Source organism: Mustela nivalis (assembly GCF_964662115.1).
Source record: "Mustela nivalis genome assembly, chromosome: 15".
NCBI lineage: Eukaryota > Metazoa > Chordata > Mammalia > Carnivora > Mustelidae > Mustela > Mustela nivalis.
Window position 1 is genome coordinate 4,667,705 of NC_139034.1, and position 27,100 is coordinate 4,694,804.

At 43.8% G+C, this 27,100-nt stretch overlaps 1 protein-coding gene across 2 annotated transcripts in view; it reads right to left on the bottom strand.

Annotated features, from left to right (window-relative positions):
* The window catches only part of LATS2 (large tumor suppressor kinase 2), a 74,335-nt gene extending 48,022 nt beyond the window's left edge, over window positions 1-26,313 (bottom strand). Inside the window, exons 1-2 of one of the 2 annotated variants that reach the window (XM_082701675.1) lie at window positions 25,974-26,313; window positions 12,291-12,845 (exon numbers count right to left, since the gene is read on the bottom strand). In XM_082701675.1, the coding sequence (XP_082557801.1) occupies window positions 12,291-12,632 (342 nt within the window). In that variant the 5' untranslated portion in view covers window positions 12,633-12,845; window positions 25,974-26,313. Of the gene's footprint in view, window positions 1-12,290; window positions 12,846-24,992; window positions 25,756-25,973 lie in introns of those variants that run through there. The other variant, XM_082701676.1, reaches the window with a different exon arrangement.
* Window positions 26,314-27,100: the final 787 nt, after the last annotated feature.

The window sequence follows — 27,100 nt, forward strand, 5'->3', positions numbered from 1 at the left end:
ACACAACCCATAGGGTAGGAGTAATTGTTACCCCCAGGGTATAGATGAAGGATCATGAAGCTCAGAAAGGCAGACTAGTAGCCCATGGTGACAGCCAGTACAACCAACATGTGGTCATGCTCTGGTTCCTTAATGAAATCTACTTTCTGACTTAGTGAAATCCAGTCTTCCTTACTAAGAGAAGGCCAGTTCTATCGTGGCAGCCGTATGCGCAGCTGAAGTACACAGTTCTGCTTTAACCTCTGGTGACTAAGTGACTACATTTGGGCCTGTGAGGTAGAGAAGCATTTCTGCTGCCATATTCCTGCTTCTTGTACAAACTGTTGACTCTCAGAGAGGTGCCACCTTGGGCGCCTGGAAGCGGAAGCCTCTTATTAAGGAGGCCAGAACTGACAGAGAGGAGGAGCCCAGGGCCTTGATGACACTACAGAACCGCCATGCAGGCCACATCCTGCCGAACTCCAGCCTTCCTTTGTTAGGCCACCTATGCGTACTAAGCTCTGTAGCCGGGAATCTGTCACCAGCACCTTAATTCAATTCCCAAATCATACTCAGAGCAACTTCAGTCAGAATGGAATACAGTCCATCTGATTCTAACTGCTGGGGATATCTATTGAGCATTCACTATTTATTCAGGACTATGCTAGATGGTAGGGGTAAGGGTGAGGACATGGGAGAATGGTACAAAGGGAAGAGAAATTTCCTATGGTTTTCCACAACTCCAGGAAAAAGAGCAAGTACACTTATAAAAATTCAAATTGTTGCACTGAAAGTCAATTATATATATATCACAAATTTGAAAAATACAATTATGAAAAATGTTTCCTTTCCAAAGACTAAAGACAAGAAAGAGGAAATACAAATCAAAACCACAATGAGGGGGCGCCTGGGTGGCTCAGTTGGTTAAGTGTCTGCCTTCAGCTCAGGGCATGAACCCAAGACTGCTGGGATTGAGTCCCACATCAGGCTCCCTGCTCACCAGGGAGCCTGCTTCTCCCTCTCTCTCTGCCCTTCTCCCTGCTTGTGTGTGCACGCTCTCTCTCTCTCTGCCAAATAAAAAATAAAATAAAATCTTAAAAAAACAAAAACAAAGAAACACAAAGAGATACCACCTTACACCAGTCAGAACGGCTAAAATTAACAAGTCAGGAAACAACAGATGTTGGTGAGGATGTGGACAAAGGGGAACCCTCTTAAACTGTTGGTGGAGGTTTCTCAAAAAGTAAAAATAGAGCTACCCTACAACCCAGCAGTTACACTACTAGGTATTTACCCAAGGAATACAAACATAGTGATTCAAAGGGGCACATGAACAACCAAGTTTATAGCAATAATGTCCACAATAGCCAAACTACGGAAAGAGCCCAGATGTCCATAGGCAGATGAATGGATAAAGATGTGGTATTTCTCCTGTTTGTGTTCCTTCTCTTGCTGTGTGTCTCTCTTTCAAATAAATAAAATCTTTTTTTAAAAATGTGGTATACATACACAATGGAATATTACTCAGTCATCAAAAAAATGAAATCTTACCATCTGCAGTGATGTGGATGGTACTAGAGGTATTACGCTAAGTGAAATAAGTCAAGCAGAGAAAGAGAACTATCATATGATTTCACTCATGCAGAATTTAAGAAACAAAACAAAGGATCACAGGGGAAGGGAGAGAAAGATAAAATAAGATGAAATCAGAGAGGCAGACAAACCATAAGAAACTCTGAACTCTAGGAAACAAACTGAAGGTTCTGGAGGAGTGGTAGGCAGAGGGACGGGGTAATTGGGTGATGGGCATTTAGGAGAGCCTGTGATGTGATGAGCACTGAGTGTTATCTGCAACTGATGAATCACTAAACTCTACCTCTGAAGCTAATAATTTTTAAAATTAACATATAGTTAACAAATTTTTTAAATAAACATACAGTATATTATTAGCCGCAGCGATACAGGTCTGTGAATCGTCAGGCTTACACACTTCACAGCACTCACCATAGCACATACCCTCTCCTGTGTCCATAACCCAACCAACCTCTCCCAACCTCCCTCCCCCTCGCAACCCTACGTTTGTTTTGTGAGATTCTCTTATGGTTTGTCTCCCTCCGATCTCATCTTTTTTCATTTTTTCCTTCCTTCCCCCAAACACCCCACCTTGCCTCTCAAATTCCTCATATCAGGGAGATCATATAATTATCTTTCTCTGATTGACTTATTTCGCTCAGCATAATATCCTCTAGTTCCATCCACGTTGTTGCAAATGGCAAGATTTCATTTCTTTTGATGGCTGCATAGTATTCCTTTGAATATATACACCACAGCTTCTTTACTTATTCATCTGTTGATGGACATCTAGGTTCTTTATACTATGTTAATTAACTGAATTTAAGTAAAATAAATTTTTTTTAAAAAACAATAAAGAAATCCAAGATGAGTAAATCATAATATAAAAAATTGCATGATAAACTCATTTTACATTAAACTTGAGAACCATGAGCTTCCTGTAACTGAATTTTAATGCCAAAATAAGAAGCAGCTGGGTAGTGACTATGATAATGGAGGTGGCTTTTTTGTTGTTAAGTTTGAAATTTATAACAACTGTATTACGAGTAGCTTAAAAGAGATTATTGTTAAAGGACATAAAAGGTAGGCACACCCGGGTGGCTCAGTTGGTTCAGTGTCCGTTTTTGGCTCAGGTCATGATCCCAGAAACCTGAGATCAGCCTCACGCTGGGCTCCCTGCTCATCGGGGAGCCTGCTTCTGCCTCTGCCCACCACTCCCTCTGCTTGTGTGCTCTCACTCAAATAAATAAATAAAATTTTAAAAATAAATAAAGGACCAAAAAACCCCTCAATGTCCTTGTTGGGCATTTCACTTCTCTTTACATCCATAAATGGGTTGGCAATGACAGAAACAGTATAAGGAGCCCTGAAAGAAACTGCAGGCAAACATAAGGCTCAGATCTTGAGGCATTTCTCAGAGCCGACTCTATCAAGTTCAGAGCAGAGCGGAGGTCCCTGGCTGCCCCTCAGTCACCATCCAGGACCTGTTAGGAAGGGCTCTTACCCAGGGCCCACTCCTCACCAAATGAATTCAATCGCTGGTGCTGGCTTCAGTGGCAGTATTTTTCCAACACGTCCCAGGTTGGAAAATCACTTGGGTGCAAGAAAAGGAGGAACAAATAATTGTTCCAAAACCTTCTCTAGCACTTACAGTATCTGCCTATGCAGCACTTCTAAGGGGGAAAGCACTACACTATAGAATATATTAAAAATGTTCATTAATCACCTATGAGGCTAGCATGAGCCATCGAGTGGCCACAACCATATATATAAGAGCAAATAATCATTTAGGTAGAAAACTGCTCAGTGTGAATAATAGGTATTAAATAAACAATATTTGTGATCTCCAATATTTTCGACATTATGGCACATACAGAAAATGTCAATAGTTGTACTGCATGTTTGGATTAAGGCAGAAGGTTGCTTAAAGAGGAGGCCAGAGCTGGCTTCCTAAGGGCAGCCAGAACCAACACCTGAGCAAATCGTAACCCATCATTCCTAAACACCAGCCAGGGCGCTCTGTTCTGCACACCAAATATTCTAGGGAACAAAAGCTGCTGCTGCTGGGGCTATTATGGCTTGTCCTCCCAAAAGGGCAGGCCTTGCCTACCTGTCTGCCAATGACTCTCCTGCAAATCTTCTAGGACTGCAAAATCCTGTGTTGGCCCAGAGATGTACCAGGCACAAATGTAAACCACTCAGGGAGGAGAGAAAAGACGTTCCTCAGAAGATGCATTTTGGTCTTGATGTACTAGACTTTGCATTGCATTTTAAGAGGAAAATGGATCCAGTCTCAGACACTGAGAGCTCCCCTCAAAATATGAGTTTCCTGCTACTTAAAACTGAACAACTATCACTACTTTTTTACTACCACATACTTATTGCCACAATTAGGAATACAGAACAAACAACCAAACTGACAAACAGATGTGTTGTTTCATAGCAGCAGTATTCGTTGTCGGCAGGGTTGGAAATATAGAGGCAATTTTAAAATTTTCGAAAGAAACTTGGCGAATTAAAACCGTAAAAAATGCTCTTATCGTTTGTCTTAGTAATTCCATTTCTAAAATTTATTCTAAGTAAATCAGTGATATTTATAAAGACGTAGAGGGATGTTCATCGCAGTATTTAATTAAACAAGAAAGCCATCAGACTGAGGTGATTCTAAGATTTAATGCCTATGTACACAAACCAAATCTAAGTCTGTAATGCTTGGAGGCTAAAAATCAAAACCTAAGGACAACCGATCATAAACAGCTACCCAGGCTTTCCCAAATAAGGTAACCGCTTAAGGTATAGACACTGTAATCATTTTCTCGCTTTGCTTCTGCCTCTGCTTTCTGAAATTCTTTCCCTGAGCGACTTTCAGTAGACTGCTCCTAATCACTTCTGGTTTGGAATCATTTTTGCTCAGATAAATTTTAAAATGTGTTTCAGTTTACCTCTTAACGCCAGTTACATATAATATGAATAATAAGTTATAGAACTGCTATTTGGAGGTGCCTGGGTGGCTCAGTGGGTTAAGCCGCTGCCTTCCGCTCAGGTCATGATCTCAGGGTCCTGGGATCAAGTCCCGCATCGAGCTCTCTGCTCAGCGGGGAGCCTGCTTCTCTCTCTCTCTCTCTCTCTCTCTCTCTCTCTCTCTCTGCCTGCCTCTCTGCCTGCTTATGATCTCTCTCTGTCAAATAAATAAAATCAATCTTAAAAAAAAAAGAACTACTATTTGAACAATGGAATACATTATAGGCATTAAAAATGAAAATGTTTATAGTAAAACATTTATCCCTTCATTCATATATCAGATGTTTTTGAGAATTTTGAGAATTTGCAAAGTTTTAGGTACTAGAGAACGATAACCAGAACAAAGCTACTGCCCTAATGGGGACTAAATCTAAAGAGAGAAATGGGTATTATAAGAAATACACAACTAAACACTTAGTAACAAATTCTGATAAATGCTATGGAAGGACATTTCTATGAGAGAGAATAAAACAGAGGCATGTGGTCTAGACTAGGGGGGTCAGAAAATGCTTTTCTGAATCCAGGAGAGCAAGACAAGCCTTCCAAGAAGAGTAGCCATTATCCAGGCAAGAAAGGGCCAGTGCTGAGAAGAGGAAAGGCAGTAAAGAAGGTAGAGCCAGAGCACCAACTGCCGGAAAAGGGGTGCCACCTGAGGCTGCGGGATGGGCCTCGCCTTCAGGTCAGGAGCTTCATCCAAGTGCAGTGGAAAGGTTTCCAGAAGGAAATCACAGGATCTTCTCCTTTTTAGAATGATCACTCAGAATGTTCTATGCAGGGAACACAGGAGAGGAGCCAGGAGGAAGGGCAATGTCAGTGAGCAAAGGCAGAGGCTTGGTGGGTGGGGGGACCAGGACTCAGAGGTGCACTGGAAGAGAACGGATTGGTCTTGATGCTAGATAAGGAGAGTGAGAAGGGCCATATTATACATGTATATTTTTTTATAAAGGAAGAGGTGGGATCATACCCCATATTCTGCCTTTTCTACCTGTTACCTGGCCCAGCTCTCCTCACTTTCCTTAATTTCCTTTAATTAGAAAAAAATCTGGCCACTTTTATACTAGAAGTTCAGAGTGGTCTCATTTGAGCTGACAGAATTATAGGCAATTTTTATTTTTTTATATGTTTCTAAATTTTGCAAACTTACACAATGAACACATATTCCTTTGATAACTAGAAGGGAGCCGCAGGGTGGGGGGAGGGTATGACACAAAGGTATGATGTGACTGTGTCTTTTCAAATTAATTTTAAATATACTACTTTAACAAAGTATACATTTTATCTTTTGGCAAGGCCAGATTTAATTTGAAAAGCTAAAAAAAAAAAAAAAAGGTGGGGGGGCAGGGGTAGACAAGGAACTGCTACACCCAAAAGCCATTGTAATACAGTTTCCTGTTACATTACTGGCATTCCTAAACTTAAGTGTTTCTTTTTTCCTTCTCCTCTTATGAATATTTCAGGGCAATACCCAGTGTTCGGTAATACTGAAAAGTCATTCCCTTTCCAGAATAAGGGAGGAGGAGGAAATGTACTGGTTATCTAACCTTTTCTACATTTTTTCATTAGCAAACTACCTGTATTCCAGAGAATGAATCCTGAGGCAGGATCCTGACACCAGGTTAAAGGAAAAGCACTTCAGGGTTAACATTTCTCTAGGTCACTGTCTAGGGCTTTTCTGATGATGCCAACTGCTTGAGCTAAACATACAAAGAGGCTTTGTGCTGTCTCTCTCCTAAAGTCTGATAAATCAGCAATGGCATGTATGTTGGCCAGTGCAGGGAACCGCCTGGGCAAAGTTTTCCAGGGGCACGCACAGCGGGTGTGCAATCCCCACTGTGCACACAGCAGGTGAGCCACACCCAGGACCCTGCGCTCATGAGGACACACCTGGACACACTGTGGACATAGCACCTGGAGGCCTGAGTGCCACAGGGCAAGTGTGATGACAGCACGACCACCTGTCCACACACGGCTGGCCTCAAGCGTCCAGTGCCCTAGACATACGGAACAATGGAAGGCTGAACAGGAACAGTTCAAATCCAGGTGTAAGAATCAAGACCCTGCAGTAAGAAAGAAGGAGTTGAACCATAACATGTGCCCAAATCCACGCCAGGGAAGATGGATGCTGACACTGCCAGCCAACAGAATAATGTTTGAAGAAGCCCCCTGAACAAATGAAGCAGAGATGCAAGCAGGAGGAGACCGTGCCATGCATCTGGGACAGGTGCACAGGGGAGGAGTGGGTGGGACACCCCTGGAAAGGACCAGGCAGGGCCTGTGGCGAGGGGGCCTGTGCCACCTGCCCATGCAAGTGCCACCTGCCCATGCAAGCGAGAGGACATGAGGGAAAGGAGAGGACAAACTCGCAGAGAAGAAAATCCCACCAGGACGGGGTGTACATCAGCAAACACAGAAACTGGCCAGCAACCCACACGATGCAAGTTAAAGACAGAGGTCTGTATGGCCCATTAAGGGAGCACTGAAGTCTTTCCTCTCAAGTATGTGTAACAAGTAGGTCTAACCCTCACTGAAGACCTGGGGGTTGGGGGAAGGGGCGTGCAGAGGAGAGCTTGAGTCACCTGCCTGACCACCCAAGCCATAGTTTCCTCTGCAATACTCAGGTAAGGGCTGGAATCCATCTCAAATGCTTTCTGTGTAGTTTCAATAATGAGGCTACGGGTGCAAGTGCTTATTCGAACAGTACTTGGCAAAAGAGGTTGCTGCCAACACCAGGGTCTGTCCTTCCTCTGTGAGATTCACAGGCCTCAGCAGGCCTCACCTCTCTGCAGTGCTATATTTCCTTTGGCAAAAGGACCTGGATTGAAGAATAACTTGTAAGATGGATTGAGAAACTTGATTTTTCTGTACTTTTTGATTTGAGAATGCCAAGAAATTCACTCCCTTTCCCATTAACCAGACTACCTGAAATTTATTTGTTGTTCTGACCATTATTCTCAGGAAGCATGTCTCTGAATATACATCCTGACCATCAGCTTTTCCTTAGGCCAAATTTGGTGTAATAAATCAATTTGTTTGTTTACATTTCTTCCTACCTTCACTCCAATAATGATTTAAGTCGTTTAAACATTCACAATAAGGTGAGGAAAAATTGGATTAAGTCAGGATTAGGTAAATTATGCTAATACAGGACAGAAAGAATGTAGCTATGACAGGCCAGAGCCCTAAGAAGTCTTAAAGCTGCCACAGATTTGGCACCTCTCACAGCAGATCAATGAGGGAGCCTCATGAAGGTCAGGATATGGGTTGTCCAAAGAGAAACAGCACATGCTAATTCCTCAAGAGAAGCAAAAAACATTTCTCAGTATTCACATCTGAAAGGCAGTTCTCACCTAAGTCGGCCTCTAAGAGGCACAAAGTGATAAAATGCTTAGCTATTCTGAAGACTACAGGAGGTGCTGCTGAATAGGACCCTTGTCATCTCTAGACCCCTATGCCAGCCAGCCATCCCTGCACCCTGAGAAGTCCCAAGTATGGTGAGCCTGTCCCAACAGCACCCTTACACCTGTTAACCCAATGCAATTCAGTGAGAGGACTCAAGTCATATGCTTTCAAGAAGCAGACAATGTCATCGCAAAATCAAATTAATGGGGTTTTTTTTAGCATGTTTATTTATTTATTTGGCAGAGAGAGAGAGCAGAGCAGGGAGAGCAGGAAAGAAAGAAGCAGATTCCCTGCTGAGCAGGGAGCCCAATGTAGGAATTGACCCCAGGAATCTGAGATTATGACCTGAACCAAAGCAAACACTTAACCAAAAAAGCCACCCACGCACCCCTAATTAGTAGTTTTTAAAACTTTGTCAGGAAGAAAAAGAGGGAAAACCTGGTAATATGATCACTTGAAACCACTAAGAGAAAAAGTGAAACTAAGTTTTATAAGATAAAGTAAAAGCTAACTTTAAATCATTACCTATGTCAGTATGAAGAGTATCCAAATGATAAAAAGTATGACACTCATAACCAAAACACTTATCCTTTCAAGTCCTTTAATCTGTGTTTAAAGAATAGCTCCTTCCATAAGGATTATTCATCCACTGGCCTTTTTTTTCCTGTAGAAATTTTCGTTAAGTCTTTAGTAAAATATATGTGAAAATATTTTAGATGCTGCATCATTTGACACTTACACTATATCACTACACAGAAAATACTCAGTCTTTTACTTTTCCTAGAAATTTACATTAAAAATATAGTAATATACCCCGGTGGGGGCTGGAGCACCTGGCTGGCTCAGTCAGGTGAGTGTCATACTCTTGGTTTCAGCTCAGGTCATGATTGTGAGACTGAGGCCTGAGTTGGCTTCACGCTCAGTGGGGAGTCCGCTGGAGATTCTCTCCCTCGACATTTGCCCCTCCCTTCTGTGCTCTCTCTCATGCACACGCTGTCTAAAAATAAATAAGTAAATCTTAACATACACACACACACACACACACACACATATACACACACACCCGGGGTGCCTGGCTGGCTCAGTTGGCAGGGCATGCAACTCCTGAAGTCAAGAGTGTTAAGTTCAAGCCCCACGTTGGGTATAGATTACTTAAATTTAAAAAAATAATAAGGGATGCCTGGGTGGCTCAGTCGGTTAAGCGACTGCCTTCAGCTCAGGTCATGATCCCAGCATCTTGGGATCGAGTCCCGTATCAGGCTCCTTGCTCTGTGGGGAGCCTGCTTCTCCCTCTGCCTCTGCCTGCTACTCTGCCTGCCTGAACTCTCTATCTCTCTGACAAATAAATCAATAAAATCTTTGAAAAAAATAAATAAAAATAAAATAATATAAATAAAAAATAATTTTAAAAATTTTTAAAAATAATAAAAAATAGCCTGTGTGGCTCAGTGGGTTAAGCCTCTGCCTTTGGCTTAGGTCGTGATCCCAGGGTCCTGAGATCAAGCCCCACTTTGTGCTCTCTACTCAGCAGGGAGCCTAATTCCTTCCTCTCTCTGCCTGTCTCTCTGCCTACTTGTCATCTCTGTCAAATAAATAAAATCTTAAAAAAAAAATACACCCATCCATCCTAGTTACATGGGTGTGATTCACTGGGTGAAGTTCACTGAGCTATCCACTTAGGATCCTATCATATACTATTCTTATGGAAATTTTATTTTATTTAGATTTATTTATTATTTGAGAGAGAGAGAGAGCCTGAGAGAGGAGGAGGGTCAGAGGGAGAAGCAGACTCCCTGCAGATCAGGGAGCTGGATGCAGGACTCAATACTGGGACTCCAGGATCGTGACCTGAGCCGAAGGCAGTCACTCTACCAACTGACCCGCCCAGGCATCCTCTTATGTAAATTTTATTCTAATAAAAAGTTTAAAAGAAAGCACTCATAAACATTCAAGTAAATATTTTCAGTAAGCCTCAAGTCAAATAAAGTGGGGAAAAAATGTATAAACATGTATATGCAATGGATAAAATAGGGCATACAAAAGTGTGTATCACTGGTAAGACCTTGAGAAAACATGGAGTTTACTACTATTCTGATTAATATTAGGGTTAAGAATGACAAAGTGTGGGTTGCCTTCGTGGCTCAGTGGGTTAAAGCCTCTGCCTTCGGCCCAGGTCATGATCTCGGGGTCCTGGGATTGAGCCCCGCATCTGCTTCTCCACTCTCTGCCTGCTTCTCTGCCTACTTGTGATCTCTCTGTCAAATAAATAAATAAAATATTTTAAAAAAAATGACAAAGTACAAGAGAATAAAACTGAAGCTAAATTAAAAGGCAATAGAGGAGGAGACAAAGGAAACTGAAAAGCTGCAACACTAGGTACTCTGTACCTATTACACTGGATCTGATAATCTGCTTTATTGAAGACCCACACAACTCTAGAGGTACTACTGATTAATCATTTCCACTCCAATTATTCAGGTTCTCATAATGACGTTCTGACCAGGATTCTCTGAAAGCAAATGCACCCTGTATACAGACCCAAACTGGAGGGTCAGGCTGAAGGCAGAGGTTTTTGCTTTATAAAGTAACACTATACACCAAAGCGACTGAATCACTTCAGGAGCATTAGGTATGACAAATGAAGTCCTTCCTGCTATCAATTAACATAAATTAAATGTTGATGGGAACTTCACTGGTGTCATGATCCTTAATTTTACTGTATTTGTATTTTACTCTCTTGGATACAGCACCAGCTTCATTATTTCTTGCACTGTAATTATCACTAATGGATTTCACTATAATGAGATCCCACCTGTATTTTGGATTATTTGCTTCACTTGTTTCTTTTTATCACAGCTGAAACACAACTGCAAAGAACACCCTGCTCTGATTACCTCTTTTGTTTGCAAGTGATTTATAGAAGATTTTAGGCTTTGCTGTTGGTTTTCAAGTCTCTGCAATCTTACTCTAGTATTTCCCCCAGACTGCTCCTTCCTACTTTCAAAACCATCAAGTTCTGTTTGTCAAGGGATAGCACTTGGCAGCGTATTTAACTTCATATTTTCACAATGAGAAAGGTCATGCCTCTGCTGTCAGCTTCCACTGCTAAAACACTCTGCACCACATTATTCATGATCCTATGCTTTAGAAAAGCAACTCTCAACACAACAATGCTTGCTTCACACAAGTTAATCCCAGTATATCCCAAAGTGTCAAGGCAGTGCCCTGCAAAATAGCACGATTAGTTTCACAAACATATCATCTGAGAAATATAAATTCTCTAGTTAAATTCTATGGTAATCAACTACAACAAGAAGGTTGAGATAGCTTTTGAAAATAAAAGAGGGTATTGTTAGCCTTTTCCTGTGACTGTGAGGCCAGGAGTAGGTAATTAGATTCTTCCTAAGAAACTACAAGTGCTCAAGCCATCCTGATGTGCTTTGAGCATGAAATCTTACTAATTTTCCAAGGAACAAAAATACCTAGCTTAATTCCATTTTCATGCAACTGAGACTTTTAAGATGACAGATGGTAACACAGCATTAGCTTTCAAAGCCCTTTTGTAAGACAATTACATTTTTACCAGTTAGATTTTACTAAATTCATTTTTATGTGGTTGGACACCAGTTCCATTTTAATGGTTCAACCCCTCAACCTGGGTTTTACATGGCTATGTGAGTCCCCACAGCATCACAAATGTATAGCGAAAAGTTGTGTATTTATATATTATCATTGTCACCTCCATTAATGTGTCCCTTATCTTGAAAGCAATTGAGAAGTCAGATTACGTTGCTTGATCATTTCCTTAACATAGTTATGTCTCCTATAACAGTATACATACTGTTTTTCAAAATAGAAGAAAAAAGAGTCTAAGAGCCAAATCATGTTAATCAACCTTTCCCTTAACTAAGTTAAACAAATGCACAAACTAAAAACAAGGGAAGCCACTATCTTCCCCATCACAGCTCAGAATAAGCCCAAATAAACCACAAAGAAAGGGCTAAGTGTGATAGCCCTTCTCAACTTCACAAGGACAAAACAGAAAAGACACATGGTACAATTTCAGTAGAGTTCGGAAATGTCTAGATTTTGACTGTTAAGGAAAAGTAGCCAAAAAGACCATTCTGGGGAGAAGATGGAAAAAAATGCAATGGCACACCAGAAGGGCCTCTGGTTTTGACCCAGAAACACTTCTCTTCGGAAGCAATTCAGAGCCTTCAAGTGCAAGCACAGGATCCTTGGCTGTCTCCCCTGCACATTGCATGCGGGACTACTTACTGTTAAATGCCAGGGCAGGAGCCTGGGGAGGTTACACTCACCTGGTCACATCCCGCGTTCACCAGTTCCTGCAGCATCTGCCGGTTTACTTCTGCTGCTGCGGAAGTGCTGGATTCATTAGCAAAAGGCAACAGGGAGTATCTGATTTCTCTCAAAGCTTTCTGATAAGGTCCAAACTTTGGGGTAGCTCTCATCTGCTGCTGTTGCCTGGCAGCATCCTTGCCCCCCACGACTTTGGTGGCCAGGGAAGCATCACTGTTTGGTCCCACAGGCAGCCCCTGAGTGGAAGACTTGGACGGCTGCTTTAAGCCCTCTCGAATCTCCTGCAGTCGCTGGCGGCTATTTCCAGAATAAGTTGTGGCAGGAAAAGTCTTTGGCCTCATTGTTAGTCCAGTTTCCTTTTACCATAAATACAATTTTCTTAAAGTGTTTTATTATTTAAAAAAAAAAAAAAAGCCAACTGTCAACAGTATCAGTTAGTTGTAAACATACTTTCAAAACAATTTCCTTTTGAAAATCTTCTTTCCTTCAACTTCTGTAGTTCCTATAGAGAACCTAAAATTTTCCAGAGTCTTCATTTTGAAGATCATCGCTATCTGAAAAAGAAAATTGAAAGAACATAGTCATTTGTGGCTTTCACATACTGTTAACAATACTTTTCAGAAACAGACAATGATCTTGAAAAAATTCCACTTGTTCCACTTGGAAGGATTAAGAAAGAACATATCACCTCTCAAAAATGATTTTTTAAAAAAAGTATTCAGCTTTGGTTGGCACACATGACATCTAGGGCTGTGCCAGGATGCTTCCTGTAATATGTAATCTGCAATGAAGTAAATCTCCACAAGCTCGTACTGACTTAGAAATATTTAACGCAGGCCAGAGCAGACAGTAGTATTAAAGTTGATAGCTCATTTAAAATAATTCACTATAATATAATTTCATTTTGAAATTCACAGCTTGGGTGTGTAGGGTTAAACTTTCTATATGAGTTCTTGGATTTCTGGCTTGTTCCTAATAACCAACAACTCAACTCATGAGCCACACCTTTGTCTCTTATCTCCATGATTTCATTAACCTACTCTCCCACCCAAACCTGTGGTCCTTCCATATCTTTAGAAATTATTCCTTAGAGGGGCAGCTGGGTGGCTCAGTGAGTTAAGCCTCTGCCTTCGGCTCAGGTCATGATCTCAGGGTCCTGGGATGGAGCCCGGCATCAGGCTCTCTGCTCAGAGGGGAGCCTGCTCCACCCGCGCCCCCCCTCCCACAACCCCTTTGCCTGCCTCTGCCCTACTTGTGATCTCTGTCTGTCAAATAAAATCTTAAAAAAAAAAAAAGAAAGAAAGAAAGAAATTATTCCTTAGAAAGCCCTCCCAAACCTCCTGGGAGATACCACAAAACTTATCATATTAAAGGTGTCCTAATATTGCAACTAAAAGCAATTCTAACACAACATGCTATGAGATTCTGAAGCTAACTACTCCCTTGTTTTTTTTACAAAGTGGTCAAGTTCTTATCAGCATTGTGACCTAAATACCTTTATTGTAGAAACTGATACTTACATGAAGGGGACTGGTAAAAGCATATGGGTGATTTCTTTCTCAGGGCACACTACGACCATACTAACGAGGGGCTGTTTCAGTAAGTTATTCATATAGATCACCTACGACTTTGGCATGGAAAAAACTTCTACATGTAGAAACAGGGACAACAAAGCCATTTTTTGATAGTGAATTACACCTACCCCAGGCCTAATTCACTGACTACTCTGTTGTTCTTGCATTCAGAAAACAAAATAGAGCCCAACACGATACTGCCTTTAGTAGCCAGCTCTCCTGGAAGCAGGATCTAGCTCATTTGGTGACTGGGTGACCTTGGACAAGTCCTTTAACTTCCCTCACCCTCCCTGGGTGAAACAGATGACACCATTTAGTGAGAGAGCAATGGTGAACTGAGTAAGACCATGCATGGAACAGGCTCAGTAGCACCTGGAACTCTTTGGTAAACAATGTTTTCTACTACTTGTTATTATTTGTGTAATTAGCTGTCATCACCAGAGCACAGATGCCCACTGGTGGCAAAAGCACAGACCTGTGGCAATGCCTCTGGGCTCACACCTGAAGCTCCAGGGGCCCCTCTCTCTCCCTGTCTCTCCTCTTCTGCCCTCACTCATTTCACTCCTTTTTACCCACAGAACAATGAGCAAACTGTAAAGGAGATGCATTTTGTATTTTAATGAACAAAGAAAAACCAATTAAAAAAAGAGCAGTCTTTTAAAACCACAGGGCGAAGGGGATGATCTGGACTTTCTGTTTCAGTAAGGAATTTCAGAACTGTAAAATGGAAATCTGCTTCACAGGCTTCATCATGTAGAAGGAAAAATGATTGCTAATATTTGTCTAGTATCCACTATGTGCCATACTCTAAAAACTCTATGTGAATTTACTTATATAGATATATTTCAAATCATATATGACTGTAAATTTGAAGAAATGACATTAAAATTACTATTCTTTTCTTAGAGGTGGGAAGATGGAAGGTCTTAAAAAGTTCAAACTATTGTTCTCAATGACAGGGAAGATTCTATTTAGAAAGAAGCAGACTAAATACATATTTCAACATGAAATCCCTATTTTAATATACAACATCTAACACAGTAAAGTCACCGAAATGACTGTTTTAAGACTATACAGACAGTGAACAATTAGATCCAAGAACTGCTGAGATTTCCCTGGGGCCTGGACCAGAGTATTGGCAGGGGGCCAGAAGCCCAGAGCTCTGCTTAATTGGTGTAAAATGGGGCATATTGCAACCACACTCATTTTCAGTGACTTCGTGGGCTAAGCATCTGTTTTGAAATACCTAAATTTCTAAAACCATGAATTCCCATTCCAGCAAAAATACAGATTCTCAAGGAGCTGCCAAGCACGTATGGAGGATCCTGAGTGACTCGCTATGTCTGAGAACAGGCAGAAGAGTTCTATCTTTTCCTGTGGGAATTTACACAAATTGTTTCTAATCTCTAGGGTCTCCCCCCCTTTTTTTTGAAAAGTGAAATACAAAAGACATTAAGTCATCCTACCTTCACAATAAATCATCAGGGAGAGTTTCTTTGCATCAAAATGTACTCACCCTACCTCTATCACCCACCTACCCACCTTGCAAACATTCATCACAAGCCTACTAAGTCTCAGGCACCGCTAGTACAAATAAAAGCAAAATCCAAACTTCAGCAAGGGGAGGGTGAGGTAGCCAAATAAAAGCTTCAAAGGAAAAGAGATGCCCGAGAAGAGAAGGGAAAATCATCTAACAAGTGGGAGAATAAAGGAGAAAGACAGAAAAAGCTCCCAAGTAGATAACTGAATCTAAGTGTAGGAACAATAGAATTCCAGCCAAGGGGAAAGGCATATGCAAAGGAGCAGAGGGACAGGCCCCACCCCTCACATTTACATCTGGGTGGCAAACGCTTTCCAGGAGAGTTCGGGAGGGAGGAGGGATGAAAGGGTGGGTGTCGTACAGGGTTCCAGCAGGACCTTCGAGGCCATGTTAATTGTCTAGACTCCTTGCAGATTGTGGCAAGTCATTGTCTGCGGTTAAGCTAAGGAGTGACATGGCCAAAAGTGCCCTTAAAGAGGAGTCTGGAAGCCAACTGGAAGGTGGACCGCAAGGGACAACTGCAGCATACCAGGTGCGTGAGGAAAGCCTGGGTAAGGGGCAGCAGTACCAGGGAGGGAAGCGGGAGGGTTTCAGGAGCTAGTTACACCTTGGCCAGACACGCTGGGCTTAGTTTAGCCTCAAAGACATCAGTGAGAGCCACCAGCTCTCAAGCGGAACACTCGCCTAGCTAGGTAGCTCTGCCTAGCTACACTCTTACCTACCTAGCTCTCCTCAGCCACAAGAAGGAGCAGTTAGGTAGGTGAGTGGAGAGCTCACATCCCTCCCAACTGGCATGACTCAGAAGAGAAGCCTCATTTTACCGTCAAGTGATATTAGCAAACTAAAGAGAAGCTACAAAGCTGCTTTGCACTCAGCTAAGGAAGGGCAAGGATCACAAGAGACAGTCCACACTGAAGAAAAGAGAGCTTTGAGAATGCCCAATTCAAGATGCGGGGGGTGTCCCTTCTGCCCAGCCACATCAGCAGAGAGAAGGGGAGCCAGACACAGGTGAAAGAGGCCCCGGTGGGTCAAGGCTTGAAAGCTGTCTGGAATTTATCGTAAAAACACAAAGTTGCTGAAAGCTGGAGAAGAAGTCAGTCTTTTGGGGAGGTCAGGGGGAGGGCTGTTTTCATTTAAGTTGAACATATATTTCTTAAGGTGCACAAATCATAATAAGATCAATGAATGTTTCCAAAGAACACACCCTTGTAAATATTATCTAGATCAAGGAGTGTGTCATTACAATCCAGAAGGTCCAGGCCCCCCACAGACCAATGCCCCAGGGGGAATTGCCTTCACTACTTCTAACACCAAGGATTAGTCCGACTGGTTTTTGAACTTTATATCCATGGAATAACGTGGTGTACTCTTCATGTCTAGCTTATTTTGGTCGACACTGGTTATTCATACAGTGATATGTAGCAAGAGTTTGCCATTCTTCAAGGCTGAGTAATATTCCATTGTATGAATGTACTTGTTTATCCATTCTGCCACTGAAGGACATCTGGGTTATTCCCAGTCTAATTTGCTTTTGCAAATTGTGCTGCTGCCGAATGGCTGCTGGAGCCCACATGGCTCCGGCCCCAGAACTATGAGGGGCTGAGGAGGGAGTGGTTGGCTCTGAGACACTGATTCTACCAGTGTAGTGCTGTGTAGTTATTGGCAGAGCCCTAGTGGTTCATGTGGTACCTTTGTGGGACTATAAAAAGGTACCCCTTCCTCAAGTAAATTGTTACTATATTATTGTACAACATAGGCAATCCTGCCCTGGGGAGCTTTCCAGAGCTCTGTGGACAGTGGCCTGGCACACTCTGAAACATACTGATGCCACATGTCACAATCTATCACACTGTCACAATCTATCACACCAATGTGTGCATGCGTGCACACACACACACACACACACACACACACAACATACACCCCCCAGGGAGTGGGGCAGGTAAAGTCTGAATCACAAGGAGGGTGGGAACTGGACCTCTGAGGCAGGTAACAGAGGAGTGATCGTGTGTACTCTTTGGAATGGGTTCTTCGGAATGGGTGTACAACATGCACGCCATGTGGCTTTATGCACAGAGGTGACTCTCTACTACTGCACAGGTATTCTGTGAGTGGCCCAGAGTCTCCACATTGGCTACTCATGCCCTATTTAAGTGAGCATTCAGATGACGTGAAGTATATCCTTTTACACGTAAGGCCCTTGAACAGTGCACAGCTCGAACACCCATACAAGGTGGCCTTGTTACTAAATCTTAGAGAAGTAGAAAATAATGACCAGCCTCTGACTTTAAAAAGTTCACAGCTTAAGATGGGAGACAGACAAGAAGATCAATTACTCAGATAACGTGACAATAAAAGTCTACTCAAAGAATTATGGGAATCCGAAATAGAATAGCAGCTGGAAAACAGAAAGAAGTGGGTGATTCAACAGCTTAAGAAGTAGAACACATAAGGGTCAATGATGTTCACTAGAGGACTGGTTTGAAAAGGGAGGCCAAGGGGCGTCTGGGTGGCTCAGTGGGTTAAAGCCTCTGCCTTCGGCTCAGGTCATGATCCCAGCGTCCTGGGATCGAGCCCCACAACAGGCTCTTTGCTCCGCAGGGAGCCTGCTTCCCCCTCTCTGTCTCTCTGCCTGCCTCTGCCTACTTGTGATCTCTCTCTCTCTGTCAAATAAATAAATAAAATATTTTTTTAAAAGGCGGGGGGAGGCCAAGTTTCTGGTTTAGGAACCAAAGCCAATGGTAGTACCATTCTCTGGGCCAGGACAACCACTTGGACTATGAGTATCAAGAAAGAAGCCTTGGTGGAGATGGAGAAGGGCACTTAACAGGAGGCGAGGACAGGTTTGGGGGAGACAGATTCAAAAGATGGCTGTTTCACTGCAAAGGAAAAAGCAGCTGGAGGTGAGAGACCTGGCTTCCACCCCCAGCTCTGGCACTTAGCTCCATGTTATCTGGGCAAGCACTTCATCTCTCAGAGCTTCAATTTCCTGCTGGGTAACAAGCCTTTCTCTGTCTACTTGACAGGGCTGCTCTGAAGATCACAGGTAAAACTGCATGTGAGATCACTCTCAGCAGTAATGCACAACACACTGCCCAACTATCAGAATTACTAAGAAATTCAGGACTCAGAATCAGTTAGACAAAAAACAGCTTTTTTTTTTTTTAAGAATTTATTTATTTATTTGACAGAGAGATCACAAGTAGGCAGAGAGGCAGGCAGAGAGAGAGAGAGAGAGAGGAGGAAGCAGGCTCCCCGCTGAGCAGAGAGCCGGATGCGGGACTCGATCCCAGGACCCTGGGATCATAACCTGAGCCAAAGGCAGTGGCTTAACCCACTGAGCCACCCAGGCGCCCCCAAAAAACAGCTTTTAATCAAGTCAAGAGACAAGACCAGGGCAAAGTCCAGATTGGTTTAGTGGAAAAGGAACCAAACTGAACGTAGAAATGTAGGTGAATAACTCCTCTTTAAATGACTACTTGATAGCAATGCCTGAAAAGTTAAAGTATCTTCCTTTTTAAAAAAAGAAAGCATGAAGAGAGAAAAAACTTAAGTGATTAGACTTAATGTTTCAAACATGTGGCTGCAGCCGGGCCTGAGTTGGCCAATTCTGAGCAGGACCTGAGCTTCAAGAAGCTGACTCCTCCCCAACTAGCCAGCATCAGGTTCAACCTGGATGACCTAGGGCAAGTTAACAGCAACAAATTCTTCCTTACTTCTGAAACTTAGCACGACTATTCTCTCTGCTAGGAACAAATACCACTCCCAGTCTGGTTCACTTATACCTCTTACAATTCTCAGCTGAAAACCTCCCCCTGCAGAAGGACCTCCCTGCCCACCCAACCTCAGAAACCCTGATGTCCCCTAACAGCCCTGTCACAGTGTATAACAAATGACTGATGTGCCTGCTTCCATCTTGAGCCACTTCAACTGCAGGGTCTATGGGGCAAGAGCGCACAAAGGCCCAAGAATGAGCCTTGAATGAACACATGAAGTCACCTAGTACTCTGGGTCTGTCCCCTCCATCCTAACCCCGGTGATAAACCCTGCCAGTGGGCTAAAGATGGGAGAGAAGAGTGCCTGGCACAAGGCTGAGCACACGGAAGGCACTCCAAAACAGCAGTGCTCTTTCTCTGAAGTGTAAGATGTGGGCCCACCTGAAATGCTCCCCAGTAATGTTCACACGTAACTGTTATACAGAGTTGCGTAACACAGTAGATTATTCAGTCAGAAAAAGGAATGGAACTTTGACATAGGCTACAACATGGATGGACCTTGAAAATGTTATGCTAAGTGAAGTAAGCCACATAGAGGGACAAATACTGCACAATTCTGCTTCCATGAGGGGCCTAGAATATGCAACTCGAGAGAGACAAAGTAGAATGGAGACGACCACGGGCCAGGGGACTGGGGAGCTATTTAGTATGGACAGTTTTTTTTCGGATGATAAAAAAGCTCTGAGTATAGATTACGGCGATGACGGCAGCTGAATTATACACTTATGAATGGTTAAAATGATAAATACTATGTATATTTAACACTCACACAAAAATGGGGGAAAATCGTCTAACTATTCACATTTAGCTAACTGGTATTTGAACATTGGTTCCCTTGCTACACATAGTGACACGTGCAGAGACCGAACCTTGGGACAGGGTGCTGGCAGGAGGGCAAAGTCCCTGCACAGAGTGCAGTCTAACCTGTCAGGTGCCACATACGCCCTCCCACGCATGAGCCACCCAACAGCCAGGAGGCCAAAACACACCAGGCAGCAGCTTCCCAAGAGCAGCGGTCCAGAGATTCTTGGGAGTTTTAAGCACTCATGTGTCCCACAAACATTCCAGCTATAAAGCCAGCCGGCACAGGTGAGACCAGACATTTCTGTGTTGATATCTGAATTGACGCAGAAGCCAAGAAATACCAGGTGGATGAGCCCTTAAACAGAATTTGGCTCAGCTTCTTTTCGTTCTGTTTCCCCCTCAACAATTTATTATAAAAATTTTCAAACATACAGAGAAATCGAAAGAATGATTCCGTGACACCCCATTAACACACTGCTGGGGAAGCTCCTTCGTGGGGTGGGAGTCGGAGGTCACCACCCACTCTTCTCATGTTCTTCTCATCTCCCACCCTCACTGAACAGAAAGTGCTGGTCCTGGGACCACCACAGGCATTGCCCCGTGTCTGTTAGCGAATGCGTAAAATAGCACCTCTGGGCAAACTGTGTTCCTGCCTGAACAATCTAGAAAGCATGAAACTTTCCTTCAGTCTCACAAAGAATGTAAGATATTTTCTCAGCTTGAGATGTTGTATTTTAGGTTTTAGTTTGAAGACAGTTGGTTTCATGGCCAAATTATGAACTTAAGAAATAATTTTTCATGAGAATACTCACCAAAAATTGCAGCTGGAAATGAAGTACTCTGAAACACCATTATATCATTTTAATAAGTTCTTTCATCAAAAATTTTCTTTCCAATTTTAGTATATGTGCTGCCGAAGCGAGTACTCATCAAAAATTTTCTAAATATGACCCTAAGGCCTCATGATTGTGGATTTTTAAAAAAAGAGAGTATCAAGCAAAGTAAGTCTAATTTTGGAAATTCATTTGGCATCATCAATCAATTAAAATATACTTTAAAAGAAACTATAAGACAGCAGAATTTTAAAACTATAATACAACTCACAAAACAGAAACACCTCATTTTCAAACCTGGAACTGAAACGACTACTTAGAATAGGTAGCTCATGTAAAAATGTGAGAGCAGTACTCGAAGCATCCCTTAATTTGGCCCTCTCAAACCCAATTCCAATCCTAGAAGGTGCTATCAGATGTTCACAAACTTTCATTCTAATTTCTGTCAGTGCTTCATGAACCCACACTGGATGCTAAACACATCAAGCCCCAACCACAGAATCAACCAAACCCATGTCTCCTGAGACCCACACTAATGACAAATACTGGCATTTTTAAAAACTGTATTTCTTGGAACTAAAATTCCAGTTATTATTTAAATCATATCCTTACTATAATTAACTAACAAAGTTGAAACTAAGTCAGGCAGACAGGTCAGACTTCCAGCCAGACGCTGAATGTCAGAAACACAAACTACCATGCTGAGGGACCTCTTCAGTACCGTCCAGGCCAGGAACCACGACAGGGGCTCCCCCCTCATAATGAGGGTCTTTGAGGAAAGCAATGCTTCCATTCCTCTGGGGATCCAGGAAAACTCTCCAATAAATAGTGCAATCACAAGGCTGCAGTGGGTTTGGAAGCAAATACTTGGCTGGATATTATGAGGTCTCACCCAGGAAGAACAGGGTCTCATCTCTAAATAAGTTTACAATCTAGAGGAAAAACAAACCATCACGTTCTCTATTAGCTCTATACCTGATATCTGGGGGATACATATGAATGCATTATGAACAATGGCATAAAAAAATGAAGCCACAGAAGTTCGCCCTCAAGATTACCACACAGAACGATCAGGTTAGAGATAGATTTATTACCCATTATTTGCAGCATTCCTAACAGCAAGCAACTGTATGGGATGGGTCTCCTTATCTTCAACTCCATACCCCAGTGTGGGTTTTCAGTCTTTAAGAAAGCGTTGCTTCCTCTCCCTCCAAATTTCAGACACATACCAGTGAGGGAGTCAGAACAGCCATCCCATCTGAAAGTCCCTGCTACGGACACAGGTGATAATGGGACTGTCCAAAGAATTCCAGTACATGTAGATTCTAGAGAAAATCTACTAGAGAAAGGATTGTTTCAGCAAAACTAGAAAGGCAAAAGGCTATGATTTGATGAAGGAAGTGTGAAGCTATTCTTAGAGTCTGGAACTTCCTGTGAAAAGGCTCAAACATAGAAGAGAAAAATGAATAGGCAGATAATTTTGGGGAGGGGGCAGGTATTGTCTGGGTACATTTAATGAAAACATAAGAGTGAGACTTCTGAGGTAGGATGACATTAATTAGAAATGAAACCCACTGGTTCTTAGCATTCCTGATCAGGAAAACTGCTTGGAGGCAAGGAAGCCAATATTCCAGAGATCTACCCCAGTCAAGAGCCAGCTCACCTTCATAAGATCTTTACCATCCTTACTAATTTACAGGTTACAGGATCTATGCTGTGCCACAAAAGAGCAAAGATTAGTTAACAATAACTATAAACCACAGCTACAAAATATGAGATTTTTTTCCACTTGTCCTCCAAGAAATTCCTATGAATATTAAAGATTAGTACATAGGCAAAAACTATTTAATTAACTTAAGAAACCGTTTGTCACAATTAAGTTGACATGGTCTAGATGGTAAGCGACATAAGGTTTTCATATAGTAAACGGTAAACATTAAGTAATGTTAAATTTGTCCTAATTTTAGTATCACAACCACTATCCTTATTTCCAACACTACTTTGTTTGACTAACACTTCAGAAATGAAACTATAGATCAAATAGCATTAGCTTTAAAAATACTGAGAGAACAGCTGACTTAGTGAAACTGGTGGCCCAAGGAGGGCTCCCTTCAAACACCAGGAGCCATTCACAGGTGCTGTGTAATAAAGCCCTGGCTCATACAGCAGCATCCACATAACACATAATGGGAACTGTGACCTCCGAACTTGTGCCACGAGGCCCAGTTCTGTCCAGATGAATTACTAAACAATAGGCTTTTGTAAAAAAAAAAAAAAAAAAGAAAGAAAGAAAAAGAAGAAGAAAAAGAATGAGATTCAGAGAATTTTTTGAGCTAGAAGTCAGTCATTTTGGGGATTATCAAGCCCAACCCCTTCATTCTGCTGACCAGGATATTGTGCTCCCTTTTAAAGCAGATTTACAGTTAAGACAAAGTAAAGGCACTGAGTTATCTTCTGTATTTCTCCAAGTCATTTTTTAAAAGTCAGTGGGGGCGGGGAGTGGGGGGCGCCTGGGTGGCTCAGTGGGTTAAAACCTCTGCCTTCCGCTCAGGTCATGATCTCAGGGTCCTGGGATGGAGCCCCTCATCAGCTCAGCGGGAAGCCTGCTTCCCCCGCTCTCTGTGCCTGCCTCTCTGCCTACTTGTGATCTCTGTCAAATAAATAAAATCTTAAAAAAAAAAGAAAAAAAAGAATCAGAGCCTTTAAAAATAAATAAATAAAAATAAAAAAATTAAAAGTCAGTAGGGAATATTGTTTAGAAGTTTCACATTATAATGAGGAAATAAAATATAAAAGCAGCTTTTCAAAAACTGTGTTGGTCTGGTTTACCTACTACAAAGCAGAACACCCTCCCCCTCCAAAAGCTTTCCCAAATCCTTCCTATGTGTTTATGGTGAATTTATCAGCTTCAACACCTGCCCCCCAACTCCCCCCAACACACAGTGGGATTTAGAAGCCTAGGGCTGGCTATTTACAACGCAGCATTTAAAATAACAAGGCATCTTATTGTAAAAACATTCCCCTCCCACCAAAGGAAAGTCCCTCCCATCAACCATGTGATTTGCTAAGGAAAGAAATATGTACAGTCCCAATTTACACTCAGGTCAAAACTATTTCCAACTAGACGGAGAGGCTAGTTGAATCTTTGCAGTTCTAAAATTCCATGATTTTAGTAATTCCTTAATACTTTTGCATGAGGTCTTCTGTTTAGATACATTTTAAATAGCTTTACATTTTGAGATTTATTAAATGTTCGGCAATTTTTATTTCAAAGGAATGCTGGTGTACTCATTAAACAGTGTTCTATATACCTAGATAATGAGACCAAATTTTATAAGATACTGAATAACATAGTATCTCGTTAATTGTAATTTAAAACAGACTTTTTTAAACAGTCTCTGCATTCTTATTTTGGAAGATTGTTCTATTACTACCTTATTACTACAGCTGCTAAAGGAAAAAGTAAAAGATACAAGGCAGCTTAGTCTCCTGATTAAGCACTCAAAAACGGTGACCCATCATGGAGGGATTTATGCTGAGATTCAACTAACCATAGTACAAATTTCCTAAAAATAAGCCACGAGTTGCTTTCTCCATTATTAAAGGAAGGCTCCTCACCTTCTTATTTAAACAGAACACCTGTATAAAGACAACACACGTTTTGTGACTTTCCGTTCAAATTTCAGTAAGCTTAAGTTTCTTGGTAAAATGTGGGCCAACTTTCCTTTAAAAATGTAACATATGTGCCGAATACTTTGGGAAGAGATCTGTTTGGCCACTGAATCTTCATCTGCCAGATGTATAGCCAAATGTATAAGAGTACCGTTAAACAATTTTTAAGTCTAGATTACTATTAAGAGCACGCTCACTTATATCCTACATACGTGTGAAAATGTAAAAGTTCTTAAGATTTTGTCATAATCTACAAATAAAACTACAAATAAACTTTCACGACTATGATTGCAACAACAACAAAAAAATAGTTTCTCATTCGAAGGGCTCAGAAAGTCCAGGCAGCAGCCTAGGACACCCGCGCCCCCCCCCCTTCAGGTGAGTTCCACCTTCTTCTAGGGGTCTACCCTCCCCGCCCTCCCCTGGGGCTCCCGGGGAATCAACAAACGATAGGCTGGCTCCAGGCTTGCACTCCCGCCCAACCCCGCGAGCCAGACTTCACCCTGAGGGAGATGCTCTCCCCGAAGTTCCGAAGGCAGGCTTGCGGAGAGACGATCGGCAAGACGCGAATTAACTCAGAATTCGCATCTCCGGAGTCCGGCAAGGGAACTAACTGCACGTGAGGTTGCATCAGAAAAGACATGCTCCAGAAACTCGGCTAAATTAGGGCGCAGGAAAGGCGCGTTATGCAACGGCCGTCGCTCTCACGGCCGCGAAAGTGTCCCTGAAGCTCGGGCTGCGACCCGCGAGGACCGGGAGGCAAACTTGGAGGGCTAGGAACGGGCGCCGGCCTGGCAACGCCGGGGTCTCCCTTGGCTGCACTGCCCGTGGGGGGCGGGCGGGGCGGACGACCGCAAGACCAGCGGGGGCACGACGCCGCGGCCTGCGGGGGGGACGACGGCACGGCCCGTGGCGGACGACCGTACGGCCTCGGTGGACGGCGGTGCCGCGGGCGCTGGATCCGGACGCTGTTGGCCCCCAGCCGGCACGTCGCCCGGCCGGGTCTCGGGGTAAAAGCTCGTGGACGCTGGGTGCCCCTGGCGCGGACGGCCTCCCGGGACGCCCCTCTCGCCGTCCCCGGCCGGGCCGCTCCAACCCCGCCAGAAGCCCGGCCGCGGCTGCCCGACGCACAACAAAGCGGCGGAGCCCCGGCGGCCGGGCTCTCGCTCTCAACTTCCCCGGCTCGGCGGACTCCGGACGGCCCGCGACGACGCGCCGCCAGCGGAGGCGGCTCCCGGCCCGGGCCGGGCGGGGGCCGTGGGGGCAGGGCGCAGGGCTCCGCTCGGGACAAACTTCCTCGGCCGCCCCGCTCCCCGCCCCTCTGCCGGGCCGCCCCGCCGTGTCGGGCGCCCCTCCCGGAGCCGCGGCCCGCAGCGGCCCGAGGGTGGGCGCGGGGAGCCCCCGGGGCCCCGCCGGCCCTCGGAAACTTCCAGCCGCCCTGCCTTGGCCCCTGGCCACACGCCCCCCGCCCCTACCCCTTCACCTCCTGGGGCGCGGTCTACACCCTCCGGGGCGTCCTCGTCCGTGGCTCCCGGGCCTCGCGCGCCGGGGGACCGGGCGCCAGTGGCTGGAGCTGCTGCTGGCCCCACGGGTACGGGGGAGCCCCGGGCGGCGGCGGCGCGGGCGGCGGCTGCTCCATCTTCCCGGGGCGCTCACGCCGAGGTTCCAGCGCGCAGACCCAAGTGGGACATTCGCTACATTGTTGGCATTCCACGGGCGTCACGTGACCCCGCCTCCCGCGTCACTCTCGGCCGCATACCAGCCCGGGCGGGGCGCCTGCGGCCCTGGCTGCTCGGCGGCCGGCCCGCTCCGCCCCGCCGCCGTTTCCTCCCTCCCGGTCGCGGCCCGCCCGCGCCCGCCGCCACCTGCCCGCGGCCTCCCCGCCGAGTGTTGCGGACCTTTTTGCCACTTTGTCACCCGCCCCCAGCTGCAGTTATTGCCCCATGTCCTGCTCTGGTATAAAAGTTGGTAACTCTGTCGTTAAAGCTACTGTTTTCTTAAGGATCTCACACCGGCCCTGGTGAAGAAAGTAAATTATCAGGCCTGAAGGAGCCACCAAGTAATCAAATAGGTGTCAGCTGTTAAAAGTAAAGGCAGAAGAGGGCAGACAGCTTAGTCCGTGGAATAAAGAAGTAAAGGACGTTAAACTGTATATCCAAAATTAGTTTAAATTTAATCAAACCCTAGTGCTGTGGATATTTTATGAGAAATGTTTCATGATGTGCAGAACCAGATAGAAATGTATACCAACAAGTGAGAGTCTGAGTTTTGCATTTGCATTTGTGGGTTATGAGTGCAATACAAGGGCATATGCAGGGATTGTGCAGAGATTTAAGTAGAAACAGTAGTAACCTGAATTAAGTAGAAACAGTAGTAACCTGGAAGCCAAATCCTTAATCTACTTCTGGACTTCCCTGACATCATACTTCCTACGGCTTACAATCTGTGGCAGGTGATGGTGAGGGCTAATTTGTTTTAAAAGCCAGCCCGATTTCCTTTTTAACTAATAAACTCTTGTGAAGTTCTTAAATTTTAATGTGAAAAGAAATGGTAACGAAGGTCATTATCTCTGGACATTTTAACAACCTTCCCAGTCCCTTGTCTGCCATC